This window comes from Asparagus officinalis, chromosome 9, assembly GCF_001876935.1.
Source record: "Asparagus officinalis chromosome 9, Aspof.V1, whole genome shotgun sequence".
In the NCBI taxonomy this organism is placed as follows: Eukaryota; Viridiplantae; Streptophyta; class Magnoliopsida; order Asparagales; family Asparagaceae; genus Asparagus; species Asparagus officinalis.
In genome coordinates, this window is record NC_033802.1 from 62,399,916 (window position 1) to 62,414,984 (window position 15,069).

General features: G+C 39.8%; 1 protein-coding gene across 1 annotated transcript in view; it reads left to right on the forward strand.

The window, feature by feature from the left end:
* Nucleotides 1–3,337, forward strand: part of LOC109824723 (protein TIFY 9) — a 7,815-nt gene extending 4,478 nt beyond the window's left edge. The window contains exon 6 of the mRNA XM_020391369.1: nt 3,041–3,337. Coding sequence (XP_020246958.1) covers nt 3,041–3,116 — 76 coding nt within the window. The 3' untranslated portion in view covers nt 3,117–3,337. The remainder of the gene's footprint in view (nt 1–3,040) is intronic.

The window sequence follows — 15,069 nt, forward strand, 5'->3', positions numbered from 1 at the left end:
GAAAGAAACCATAGACGTTTTTATAAAATCTTCTCCTTCCTTTTCTTTAGCCTCCCAATAAAACTCCCAAACAAAGTTAAACTTAAAATTCTCTTCCCTTCCCCCTCTTTACCCCCCATCCAAAAGCAACATAATGCTAACCGACATTCAACCAGAAAAAAAAGAGAGAATTATAGGAAGTAGGAGGAATGAAGAAAGAAAACAAAGAAAACAAACAGTGTTAACTTGCAGATAGATATTTCTAAGGTCATCCACGTAACTACAATATGCAATCTCAATGTTACTGGTATAGATATGCAGACTTTAGGTTCATTTCTCTAGTTACACCGTATCTTAGGGTGCCGGATTGTAATTTTTTGTTTAGCAAACATTTACCCTCTATTTATTTTTTAAAAAAAAATTTGTTTACTCAATCTCTTATACGACTATAAATGTAAATTTCCAATAATTGATTAGTAAAATATTGAAGACGACTCCACCAACCGGCCCGAACCATTAGGTCTGGTACAGTAAACGGGCTTCAAACCGGGTGGGCTTTCAGCCCCCCCCCCAAAGAGCACTAGATCTCTCTGGTGGCTTGTCAGTGGGTGTTGCCTCGGAGGCGAACTTGCAGAGCATTTTCAGAATGTGCCCCATTTCATTAATCTGCCGCAAACTCACCACCTACGGGTGCCAGTACCCAAAAAAAAAGAGTTGTGCCTACAGAGGCCAGACAAGAAAAAAAAAAGAAGAAGAAGCTATAAATGCTTCACGCCATCTATTATTAGCCACGTGTGTGATTAAGAACGGAGGAAAGCGAGATTTATCCTTCTGTTTGTTTCTTCCCTTTCGCTCTCCATCAAATTAGTATGCTTGTGATTAGTAAAATATTAAAGGCTTTTTACTTAATATTAGGGGCTGTTTGGTTCGCTATTATAAGGGGTGGAAAACTCAGAAAACCCCTCCACGTCAGATTTTTAGCCCTTCACGTCAGCTTTTTTTGTTTCCGTCCATTTCTTTGTGCCGCTTTGGTTCGCTCGAATGGAAGAGGGAAAACTCTGCTGAAATCGCCGCCAACTAAGATTTTTTTCCCTCTCCGATTTCCTTCCCCAACCAAGTGAAATTGATGAAAACTCTGCCACGTCAGATTTTTTTCCTTCTCTGCTTTGTTTACAAAAGTTTTTCTTTTTTTTCTATGCGAACCAAACACAAGAAAAATAAATACATTGGTTTCCCACCATTTTTTATGTGCGAACCAAAGCAAAACAATCTATTTCTTGGAAAAGTATGGAAAACTCAAAACTTGTGTTTCTTTACATGGAATTGCATTTCTCTATATCAAGGAAACGAACCAAACAGCCCCTAATATTAATCGTAAACATAATTGTTTTTCTTCATTATTATTATTATTATTATTATTTTGATAATCTTGAATTTTCTTTTTTCGACTATACTATCCAAGTACATATGGACTTTTCTAATTTCTGAAAGCTACGACTATGAACTAGTCATTTGAGTCCGATTATATTCACAAATATTATCCTCTTTAGTTTCTTAGTTTATCTTTTTGTGTAATAAAGTATGTAGGCGGACGATGATTACTTAGAACCAAAAAGATAAAAACTAAAATTAGGACATGTGCGTGTAATTGTCGCAGATGATTGGGAGCCATCGACGTTTTTCTTGTTGAGTAAACTAATAATTGCACACCTAACACAATGATGTGCATTGCATTGACCTTTAAGTTTTCATTTGCACTAAATAATAGAGCACGTTGCTATGTTTATTTCTTGATATTGTCAACTATCCTTTGGAATCCAAATATAAAATTTGGGCATAGCTAAAGCCGCCAAGCGTCAATTTCGGAGTACTTGAAATGCTTGCCCCAACTCTTTGCTCTTCAATTGATAATAGTTATAGATGACTGCAATGATTCATGAAGGGGTATATATTTAATCCGTTTTTTTAGACATATGCCTAATTGTATATTTTAATCTTAGAAGTACTATTTTAAAAATTCATGTCAATAAAGTTTGTGTTCTCATTAAGAATTGGGCATATGGTATCAAACACTGGGGGGAAAAAATCCATGTATTTCTTACATCCCATAATAACCTTATCATTTTTGAATAGGTTCTACTAATCGTTGTCTATTAGGATGCCCTAAATCCTAATTCGTCTGTTTATTATGTTCTATTTCTCAACTGTTCGGTTGGTATGTGGCTAAAGAAATTAGGGTTAAATTTTGACATAGTAACTATTACCCTAAAAATTAATAGGAGAAATATTGCTGTGTTATAAACTTTCTTTTAAGTATAGAACTTAACTTTAGATGGATCTCTACACTCTCAACCCTAAAGTTTTACGGTGTTTTTTGTAAATTTAAAACTTTTCAAGGAGCTGTTTTAGATCTTTGGTTTTGAGTTTATTGTTTTATGTTTGAAAATTTCATTATTTTGTAAATTCATAATTTTTATGGTTTTTTGCAAGTTCTTAAAGTTTTAAGGTGTTTCTGCAAATTCTTAAACTTTTAGCGTTGTTTGTATTTCCCTGATTTTCATTGTAATGTTTTTAGAAATTTTTAGTTTGTTATTTAAATTTTGTTTTTGAGGGTGTTTTTTTTATAATTTTTAAAATTCAAGATGTTTTCTGTAGATTTAAATTTTTTTTAGGGCGCTTCTTGTAGGGTTTGAAATTTTCAATGTCATTTGTGTGTTCTGAATTTTTAGGATGTTTTTTTTACAAAATTTAAAATTTTCTAGGGTTTTCTTGTAGTTTTGGAATTATTGGGAGTTGTTTGTAATTTTATATTTTACAAGGGGATATTGTAATTGTTTTATTTTGGGTCCTTTGATAAGTTGTGAAACTTTTTTTTGGGTTATGTATAATTGCACATGATCAAATGATCCAAGCCTCTCGGTAATCTACGTTCCTTTAATATTACCATTTTTTTCGTGATTTAACTCGATCTCCAGTGTTTTTCCGGTTCATTATTTGGGTTTTGTTTCTCTAGGGGGACTTTTGCTAACCAGGGGGAATTTTTTTTTTTTTCCTAACGCAGGCTGACTGCAACGGCGCCGTTCGAGCGCGACGGGGGCTTGATGAGGAAGGGGAAAACGGAGTTTCAGAGCCTCTAGCAACCCTTAGACGCTCGTTAGTATGATACTATGTCGACCGGGTTTGCTAATTATCCTACTTAGTACTTACTTAGGTGTCGCCTGTGGTCATGGACTTTGGCATTCTTTTTCTTTTTCTTCTCTTTTCCTTTTGGGCAATTATGAATTGCTTGTGTGCGTATATGTTGGCAGTGTAACTGTTTCAGGTATGCGCTTCTGATTACTTTATATGTTCCATTTTCTAGGGCCAACTTGGGGGGTTATTGCTGAAAGTACCCTGGGGGAGGGGTGAATAGGGTAATTGCTAATCTAATCCGATATTGATGCCAAATTAAAACTTATAGTAAAATATCCTGACAATATGATGCACAACAAATTATGTGTAAGGATATGCAATAAACAATATGTGATATAAACATGCACAAGATATAAAATCAAGTAGTGGGCCAAAACAATCGCAAACACAGGGATATGATCACGGAGTTCGGCAAACCCTCGACCTACGTCTCCGCTCCTCACCTCACCTCGAGGAGATTCTCCACTATCACAAAATAACTACACAATTCGATTTTCAAAGTTCATCGAAAATTTTTACAATCTACACGTTGTCAATCCCACAATACACTTCTCTAAGTGTTGGCCTACGCGTGTCACCTTCGTCAAGTGCTTGGAATTATTACCTCTCCCTAGGCTTTTACAACCAAGTTACTCATTGTGGAATTGACCCCGGTCTCTCCCAACCACTTCTCTAAGTGTCATTGTGTATTACAACGTGTTACAATAATAAGTACAAATAAATGAAATTGTTCTCCAAAATACAAATGAGAATGAAATTGTAAGCTCACTCAAGGAATACACTCACACAACCCAACTATACTATATGTGAAATACTTCAGCTCAAGTGGTTGCGTGTGTAAATAATGAGTATAATGAAATCAAAGTAAACTCAAATCAATCTAGCACAAAATATATGATAATCAAAATAATAAATATATAGAGGATGAGATCAGAAAAACTTGTCTAAAACAAAGAGATATAGAGATTTGAAGATGAAATCATTCTCTTTGTAAAACTCCTTCAAACAAACAAATACACTTGATTTTCTCTTAAAACCCCTTAAAAAACTTGCAAAACCTTTTTCTAAACTTCCATAATGAAACCAATGAGTTATAAGGGATATATATAGCCTCTCAAAAGAAATCAGCCAAAAACTAGCTGTTACAGTCAAAACTAGTCGTTCGGTCGACTTATTTTCTAGATCGGTCGATTGATTCGACTGAAAATACAAAGGCTATAAAACCACACTGGTCAATCGACTGATAAATTACATCATTCGATTGATGAGATGTGATCGGTCGACTGATTTTAAGAATCGACCGACTTATAGCTGATACACATGTTTGCTGAATTTTGAGAAGCTAATTTTCTAAATTCAATTTAAAATAGCAAATCAACTCAAAAAATAGTAAAACATTGGGACACATTTATAAACATGAATATAAACATGTTAGAGAAGAAATTTCTAAAATATCATTTCTCATTTGTGAAAACTCACTGACCGAAAAATAGATATTCCAGTTTCTGAAATTTCTTGAAGAGTTGATTTTCTAAATTTGATTTAAAATAGTAAATCAACTCCAAAAATAATAAAAATTAGGAAAATGTTTATATATCTGAAAATAAATATATTATAAAAGGAATTTCTAAAAAAATATTTCCCAAGAGTGAAAACTCACTGTTTTGCAAAACGGTCAAAAATGCAAGTTTGTTAAGTACTTGATTTGATGAAATTTCTTCATAAGCCCCCGTCACATACGCGTACAAAAAGGTTGTCGGATCAAACACGATGGTCTCGTATCCGCCAACCATCCCGTACGCGTAGGTGACTAGTAAATAAAGAGATTATATATAGTATTTATTAGACAAGAATATCTACAGCTCAAAAATATAAGTGTACAATGTGTGCAATTTCTATATAATTAGCAATATAATAGTTACGCTAACCTTTCACCCTCACCCTTACCATCACTGTAACCCTAACCCTCACCTAACCCTAACCCCTGCCCTCGCCATAATCTTCGCCCTTGCCCTAACCCTAACCCTCACCAAACTCTAACCCCCGCCCTCGCCATAATCTTCGCTCTCGCCCTAACCCTAACCCTAACCCTAACACTCACATAACCCTAACCCTTGCCCATAACCCCCGCCCCCCTACCCCCGCCCTAACCCTAACCCTCACCCTCACCCTCACCTAACCCTCACCCTCACCCTCACCCTAACCCTCACCAAAACCTAACCCTAACCCTCGCCTAACCCTAACTCTAACCCTAACTATATCTTGTTTTATTATGTTATAATTTTAGCAAGATGAAAATTTTTTTGTTTTGCAATATCTTATTAGGGTTCGAGTTTTTTTTATTTTGTAAAAATTAAATTGTAATTATAATTAAAAAAAATGAAATTAATAAATAATACAATTTTAAAAACCCTCTCTCCCCCTACATCTTTTGCCTCTCGCTCGGCGGTCGAGACCGTCGATCGCCGTTTCGTCGGTCGATCTGAGAGAGAAGAGAGTGGAATGAGAAGATGTACTAGGGGGAAGAAAGAGAGAGGACGGGGAGAGATGGTACCTGAGGAGAGAGAGAGAGAAGAGAGGGAGAGAGAGAGAGAAGTCTAGAGAGAGAGAGAGATGGAGGGCACGGCGCGGACGAGTTGTCGTAAGGGCTGTAGTGGTGGTCGGGCTGACGATACATCAGTCCTGTTGGCGTTAGCGGCAATGCGCGGTCTTGGGTGCCCGACGAAGAGACAAGTGGGTAGGGAGGAGCCAACGAAATTAAGAGATGGAGGGGGAGAAGGGGGGGGATTGTGAATGAGGAGAGAGGGGCGGATCTAGCGGAATTGTTAGTTTCCGGCCGCGGGCTGCCCAAAATATTTTTGGGCAAGCCGCGCCATTACACAATTTTTTTTCTTTTTTTTACTCTTTAGCGACGGAAATTCCGTTACCATAACTTAAAAATTCCATCGCTAAAAGGGATTTTAACGTCGGATTTTTACCGACGGATTTATTCTGTCAGGAAATTAACGGCGACAGAAATTTTCCATCGCCAATAAGTACTTGTCCATCGGTATAATATGTTTTGCTGACGGGATTATAGCGACGGAAATATCCGTCGCTATAAGTCAAAGTATATCGACGGAAATGTCTGTCACTATACTTTCGTGGTTAATAGTCATATCTTCGGAGCTTTGAATTGCGAGAGCGTCCTTTGGTGACAGATTCATCCTATTTGAACTATAATAGAGGGGATTAGTGCACATAAATAGTTCGCATATATGCTCAGAAAGAAATACATAAAAGTAGAATTAAAAAGATAATATCGTAATCTTCCAAGAAAAAAAAAGAAATACTTAAAAATAGAAGTCATAGAAATAATTCCCTAATAATACTATAGTACACAAAATCTGAAATTACGAATGACGAAGAATCTAAATAATATAAAAAGATTAAAATTCCTAACCAAACATTAAAATCTTTGAATCATACTCCCTTTAAAAGTACGAGTTCGAGAAAATCTTTCTATGGTCAATATTACCCTTCACTATTTTAAATATTTCATGTATATCTTAATCTATCATAATCATAACTTATCCTAATCCTACGTGAACTATCTATAGTTTAACAATTAAAAAAATATTAATAAAATATATAAAATATCTTCATGGTATTAGTTTGTTAAGATAAAGAAATTAGACGTAGTTAAAGTACTATAATACATAAAGTATTGCAAAAACCTAAAAGTTTAAAATTACAAAAAATGCCCTGAAAAGTTTAAAATTATAAAAATTATCCCGACGTCTAAAAACTTAAAACAACAAACATGAAAACAAGAAATTAGCACCAGTTTACGAAGAATTCAAAAATTATAAACAAGCACATGAAATTCTCAAAATTATAGAAACACCCTAAAAAGTTTAAATTATAATTTGCGGTTAACATCTCAATATCTCAAAAATTATAGAAACACCCTAAAAAGTTTAAATTACAAACAAGCACATGAAATTCTCAAAATTTTAAAACTTGCAAACAACATAGATGAATTCAAGGGATTACCATAATGCATAAAAATTTCTGACATTTCAAAACTTAAAACAAAATACATAAAATCAAGAAATTAACATCAGCCTCCAAAAAATTTAAAATTTTTAATTAACATCCTCAATGTCCAAAAATTATAGAAATACCCTTAAAAGTTCAAATTATAAAAAACAACCCTAACATTTTAAAAATTCTAAAATTTGCAAACAACAAAAGATGAATTCAAGAGATTACCCTCATGCACCTAAAAATTTAAAATTTATTGAAATTAACCTCAAAGTTATAAAAGTTGTAGAAAAAACTCTTTTGAAATATAAAAATTATAAAAAACTCTAAATTTTTAAAATTTATAACCAATACACATTAAATCTGAAAACTATTGGTAGACCGCTGAAATTTGAATTTTTTAAAAATTAATCTACAGTTTTAACAATTACAAAAAGCAACCTTAAAATTTTAGAGTTGTAATAAATATCGTGATATTTAAAAATTACCACCGACACATGAAACATAGAAGTTATAACTACCAAACTTAAAAGTAATTTTTTAAAAATGCTCCTAAAGTTTTAAAAGTTACAAATCACACCCTCAAAGTTCAAAACCAAAAAAGGTTGAAATTTTAAAACTTGACAAAGAAAAGTGTAATTGTTAGGTATTCTTTCATTAGGATATATATATTTAATTTCTAATTTAGGGTTTACTATTCCTTTTCAGTATCTAAAGATAGTCTAAGTTGATACTGGTAAACAAAAGTAATAAGAATTGATTAAAATCCAGTCTGGGGTATTTTATCCCGAAGCCTAAGTAGGGATAGTAAAATCCAGTCTAAGTTGATAAAATTCCCACTGTGGTCGCCAGTTTGTTTGCGGTGAAAGTTGATTTCTTCATTGTTTTCATTGCTACCGAATCTATTACAACTTTAGTCGTTACAATAAACTCGAATAAAATAAAAAGTTGATCTTTTTATAAGATCTCCTTACACAATGAAAATAAAAAAAAAAGTTTATAACTTTATCAAACAAACACAAAGATCATTTATCGGTCTTCTGCTTGCGTGGGATCTTTGCCTGTGCCGGGGTTTATCCGTAGACCACCGTCGATCAGATCTACTTGCTAAAAAATTGGGCAGAGCTTTGTCTATCCGCGAAGGGATCGAAAAACTGTAGCTCTTATCTCGACGAAGCGAGATAATCACTCTTCTTAAGATTACCGCAACGGGATAATCCTAAGGAACGGATCCGGGAAACTGTAGATCTGACGAATCTCTCTCTTTTAAGTTGAAAAACTCGATCCGATCTCTCCTCCTCCTCTCTGAAATTCGTGCACCTTCAGTCTTCAATCCGGCAGGGCTTCCCCAATTCTCCAAAATTCCAGATCCTGAAAAATGAGGACCTGAGGCTTGTATTTATAGGCCCGGGGGAGTTTGGAGCGATTAAAACCACTTAAAGGCCCAAATCTACGTTGGAGACACCCTGGGGTGTCTCCAACGTAGATTTGGGCCTTTAAGTGGTTTTAACCGCTCCAAACTCCCCCGTGCCTATAAATACAAGCCTCAGGCCCTCAATCGACGAAGCTCTGGACCTGATCTGATTGCCAGGTAGTCCACGGATATCGACATCCCCGTCACAGGCTAAAGACCCACGCAAGCAAGAGACGACGAACGGATCTTGTGTTTATTTTCAAGAAAGTTGTAATCTTTATTCTTTTGTTGTTTGAATTCATTTGTAACGCTTAAAGTTTAATGAAATCAATGACTAAGGTAACTTTCGACGAAAAAAAACTGGCGACCACAGTGGGAGCCAACAGCTTCGCTGCCGAAGCTGTCGTGCCGCAGCCGACGATCAAGATCCCGGTGCTCGAAGAGGTCAAATACGAGTTCGACCAGCAGAAGTTCGAGGAGTATGTCTCCTCCTCCTCCTCCAGACCCGCCTCTCCTGGCAAGTGCAGGAGTACCTCCTCCTCCAGAAAGATCTGCTGGTCTTCAGATCTGAAGATCAAAGAAGACGATCTCTCCGCCGCTGTTGCTGTCGCACCTTGCAACGATCCACCGGCGTTCAATGAAGCCAAATTTGCAGATCTGAACTCCTTCGCGATTAAGGAGTCGACTGCTGAAGGCGCGTCAATTCTATCAAAGAAAGCACGTCAAAGGAAACGCCAACACCTCGCGCGCCAATTGGCCAAGGCTTTGGATCAGGTGGACGGACTCCGTTACCGAGTAGATCTGGAGTTCAGAAAGTGCCAAGTGGCTAATCTGTCACCACGACCAGCATCGGAATCCTCCTCTCGATCTCCAATTAACGAATGAGTTCGTATCAAAAGAACCCGCTCTACTCTCGAGGAGCGAATCCAGAAGCGTCGCGCCTTGCTTGCGCATGCCCGGACCCTTGTGCGGAGAGCACAGGAAATGCAAAAGGAAGAGGCAGTCAAGAGATCACCAAGATCCAAACAAGTTTGGGTGCCAAAAGCCAAATCAGCGCCTAAGGCAAAAGCAGGCGACGATGCTCTCCGGCCTTCGTTAACTCCAGACCCTACTCCCGCACTTCCGGTGAAGCTCTATGACAACGTGGGTCTCCCCAAAGCTAAAGTCCCATTGAAGGATCGCATCGGTTCTCTACCCGAGGATCGAGGAAAAGCGCCTGTTAAGGAAAGCTTGAGACCGTTGGAGGAGCTTCGAACCAACATCCGGACTGGGGGTCGTAAGCAACCTCCTAACAAATTAATTTCTACAACAGCCCGCTTGGAGGTACGTGCAGAAAACCAGGAGCCCGTTAAGGTTTCACCCTCACAAGGGTGTGATTCCAAAAGTGTGACTCCTGTAGAAGCCAACAAGGCAATGTTTACTCAGAGGAAAACGCGTCAGACAGACGAACGCGTTATACCTGAGAATTTATATAAACAGCCGATAGGTTGCTCTGACCGTAACATCGATGAGTTATACTATCGGGCTGGGGGTACGAATAAATCTCGAAAGAGAAGTACCCGGGAAGCGGACTCTCACTGTCCGTGTACCAAAATTATCAGGGCAGTATTATCAGCGTGTAGCTGCCCCAAGACCGCTCCGCGGAGGGTCTCGGTATTTGAGAAGGTCTCCACTGAAGCATCAAAGCCCAAATCAAGGAGTTTTCGCAAAAGATGATCGGTTGCTCGAGATGATGAACTCCCAGCGGTTACTATCAACGTTATCGATAAGGGGAAGTCTCCGATTAGTTCAAATAGCTCGAACCCCAGTTTTTCTCCAGGAAGAGAAGTCAGTTCGGGAATAACCCAACGAATATCTCAGCTTCAGCTAGAAACCGATGGACATAATGATTACCAGGGTGTCCGTGAAGGAATCCATTCCGGTGATGAACTCTCGGATTCTTATTCCGCAATCGCCTCTGACGATACAACGTCTAGCATAGGACAAGCTCGGGAAGTGTTCATGATCAACACCGAGCAAATAGCCAAAATCATTGAGGATGCTCTAGCCAAGCAGAAAGAAACATTCAAAATCGAAATGGAAATGGCTATGCAGGAGATGAGACAAATGTACGACCAACAAATCCGAGCTTTGTCGAATCACCTAGTTGAATCCAGCCGTCGCACCCAGAACGCCGCAGTTGACAGCGATCCAGAAGTAGACGAAATCATCATGGCCGACGCACCTCCTAAAAATACTAGGTGTGGTTCAAATGCACACCCTACAGATAACAACGCTGGGGGTGGTTCCGCCAAAGATAATAACACTGGGGGTGGCCGCATTATTCCTCTCGAAAATTGTCCAAAACAGGATATAGATGATGACGAAAAGATGAAGGATCTCGAGAGCAAAATTAATGCTTTAATGTCTGCTCAAAAGGTAAAGAAGACCGGCATTCCGTGTCCTTACCCGAAAGAATGAGAATCGATTCCGTATCCGGCGAAATTCAACCTGATCAACTTCACACCGTTCGACGGGAAGGGTTCCCTCACTCAGCACCTGATCTATTTCAAGTCCCATTTGGGAGTGATCTCTGGCAATGAGCCTCTGATGGTCCGGTCATTTGTTGGCACCCTTCGCGGGCCCGCCTTCGATTGGTACCGCCGCCTCAAGCCCGAAAGCATCAACAGCTGGGAGGACTTGGAAAGCATGTTCCTCGCTCATTTCTTTGATGATGACGCCGAAGTGTCGATCAGGACACTCTTCGATGAGAAACAAAAAGACGGAGAGTCGGTGGATACCTTCATCAAACACTTCCGCAATCAGGCAATGAACTGCAAGGATCCCGTCACGGAGGAATTCGTCTTGCAGACTTGTCATAACAACTTGTCCATTAATATCTTGGACGTTATGGGAGTAGAGCCGCTCAATACCTGAAAAGAGTTGAAGGTGCGCGGAGAACAGGCTGAACGCTTCATCAGAAGGCGAAAGGTCGAGAGAAACCAACCGATGCTAACGCCTCTGAGTCCGAGTCTCATTTCCATGATAAGGGAAGGCTCACTACAACGTTGTTGACGTTAATCAACGTCGCAAACAGCAGTCCCGAAGACAGCAGATAGTTCGGGTCTGAAGGCTGCCAAAAGAGTAACTTCCATCAAACGAAGACGTTCCAGCCATCTTCGAGACCCTTTCTGAAACAAACAATAGTCAAGCTGCCGCCATCACAAATCAGGGAGGAAGCTGACAGATATTTACAGAATACCGAGGTACTGCGCGGACCACAGGAGAGATGCCTTCATCGCCACGGTCAAGCGTTGCTTTACTTTAAAGAATAGATCCAAACCTTGGTGAAGCGGGCGTCATAACGCTAGGATAACCCCAAATAAGAACGGCAACACTCCGACAAGTATACGAGTATAAACTGCTTCTTAATCCTCCAATCGGTATATGAGGTTAAACTGCTCCCTGATACTCCAATAGGTATATGAGTCTAAACTGTTTCCTACCGTTGATGGGAAGTTCCTGGAGAATGTTACGCTAATATTCTTAAGGATAACCCGGTCATGTAACGGAGTACAAAGTCAGACCCAGTTCCAAGAAAGAAGCTGGGGGTGGATGATTCATGTAATGGGAAGTTCCCAGAAGAACGCTATATGTAATTTTCTTAGGGATAACCCGATAATTACGAACAAAGTGATAAATACTAAACCCCCACTATGGTTTGTACTCCCACTCTCACTGTCTACCTGGGTCAAACCTATAAAAGTTAGGGCCAAAGCCAAAGTCCCCTCTCGATTCCTTCCATGAACGAGAGGTCCACTTTCAAATTGAACGATCAAGTCTATAAAAGGTAAGATCGTCTCAAACCTCCCACTTCCACTGCTTCCTTGGTCAAACCTATAAAAGTTAGGGCCACAACCAGATTCTCCTCTCGATTCCTTTCATGAACGAGAGGTCCACTTTCAATTGAGCAATCAAACCTATAAAAGTTAGGATTGTCTCCAACTTCACTTAGTCAAACCTGCAGATAGTTAGGACTAAGATTGAGTTATCCCTTTCGATAAACGAAAGACTTCCGTCTTTTCCTTTTTTAGCCAAACCTATAAAAGTTAGGGTCGAAATCGGAATTTTCCCTCAATAAATGAGGAACTCTTTTCGTGGATCAAGCAACCAATCCTATAAAAGTTAGGGTTACTTGAATCTTTCTGATTCTCGGAGTGGAGATCCCACTCCTAGTTTCATCTTTTCGGATTCTGCGGGTGGAGATCCCACTTCGAGTTTTCTTTCCAACTGAAGATAGAATATAAAATTCTTCCTCTTCGGTGTCGGGAGATAGAATATAAAGTTCTTTCTCTTCCATTTTGGGTTCGTCTTTACCCTGAGAAAAGACACAATTCTTAACTTCAAATCCGTACATCCTATGCACGGGGAACTTTATCTCGACTCCTAAATAGAGATAAGCCTACGTCTAATACACGTTGCCGGTTTAGTCTTTCACCGATTGAAAAAGACACCAGAATTCAGTCTGGGGTATTTTATCCCGAAGCCTAAGTAGGGATAGGTCAACGCCTAACACGCGTTGCCGGTTAGTCTTTGACAGTAAAAAGGACAAAAGACCACATATTCAACATTGTGGTAGGTTGTTATTAATAACACCATAATCCGTGCTTCACACGCACGGGGAATTTTATCCCGAAGCCTAAGCAGGGATAAGCCAACGCCTAATACGCGTTGTCGGTTTAGTCTTTTACCGATTGAAGAAGACACCAGAATCCGAGTCTGGGGACTTTTATCCTGAATCCTAAGTAAGGATAAGTCAGCGCCTAACACGCGTTGCCGGGTAGCCTGTTCTCATAACAATGACGAAGTCTACGTATTCGAAGTCGTAGCATCAAGTCTAAGGGAGTTCATTCCTTTAGCACAACGTCACATGCGGAACGGACTTTAAACAATCCGCATGTAAGCCCGATTCAAACGGTAATCGGTAAAAGCATGACAAATCCGTTGAGGGCTGAGGATTTGCCAAAAATCCTAAGTCAACGTCTGATACACGTTGCTGTTTAGTCTTTTCACAGGAGAAAGACGAAGTCTACGTATTCAATATCGTAGCACTAAAAGAGTTAACTCTTTTAGCATAACGTCACATGCGGAACGGACTTAAAACAATCCGCATGCTAGCCCGACTCAAACGGTAGTCGGTAAAGGCTCATCAAACCCGTTGATGGCTGAGAATTTACCAAAAATTCTATAAATACGAGTCATTGACGCACCAGCTCCATTAGTTGGTCTCGTGACTTGAGCATCCAAATTCTATAAATACGAGTCATTGACGCACCAGCTCCATTAGTTGGTCTCGTGACTTGAGCATCCAACAATCTCAGGATAAGATCTATACCTGCAGATGAATCAGCTTTAACAGTTGGTCCTGTAGCTCCGACATTTGGGATCACCATGCTCCAATACCTTAAGAGCTTAAACTGTGTATACTCCAGTAAACGTACGAGTATAAACTGTGTCAACGTAGGGCAGTCTGAAACCCTAGGGTCAACGCCGGTCAACACGTAGCCCTAGGTCAACGCCAGTCAACGCGTTGCGATCAAAAAATCAACGTACGACGTTCGAAACCCTGGGGTCGACGCCGGTCAACGCGTAACCCTAGGTCAACGCCAGTCAACGCGTTGCGACCAAAAGTCAACGCGAGTCAACATATCATGACGGAGATAGTCAGTTCAAAGTCAATGACACGAGCCAAACTCAACTCATCAGTGTTAGATTTGAGACTTCGACGACGGCCAGACGATAAACGCAGCGCCGGAAGGATTTCAGCTATTCATCAAAGCATCGAGTAGACTGAAAATCGAAGGAGTCAAGAATCGAAGCTAACTACAGGTCCTTTACGCTGACTGAAGGTTGGACCAATCACATCCAAAGTATTCCAGCCTCTTTTACAAAAGAAACGAGTCTGGAATGCTTTGGAGGGGGTATCTGTAGGCATCGAAAATTACCTATAGGTCTCCACGAACAGCTCAGTGTTAAGAAACGACGATGAACGTCACTATCCGGTTCACAGGAGTTCGATTGATGTTGATGAACGCTTGAAGTAAATCGACGAACTACGTGAACTAACGAAGGTACGGGCTAATCGGGAGCCTCGTGATGTTTACAAAAGGAACAATGCCCTTCATGTCTCATTCACTCTACAGATGATCCAACCATCGGAGCTGATAGAACTCCTTGTCGGCTTTCCAACGTACTTCGAATCACTCAAATCCGAGTTCGGACGAAGAATTTACAGCGGAAGCGGACATATACACCATAACGGAGTGTCTCGGACCAACGAGACACCCTAAGGTGTCTCGGCCAAAGCCGAGACACCCTAGGGTGTCTCGGCCATGGCCGAGACACCCAAGGGTGTCTCGGCCCAAACCGAGACACCCTAGGGTGTCTCGGATCAAGGGGAGACACCCTAGGGTGTCTCG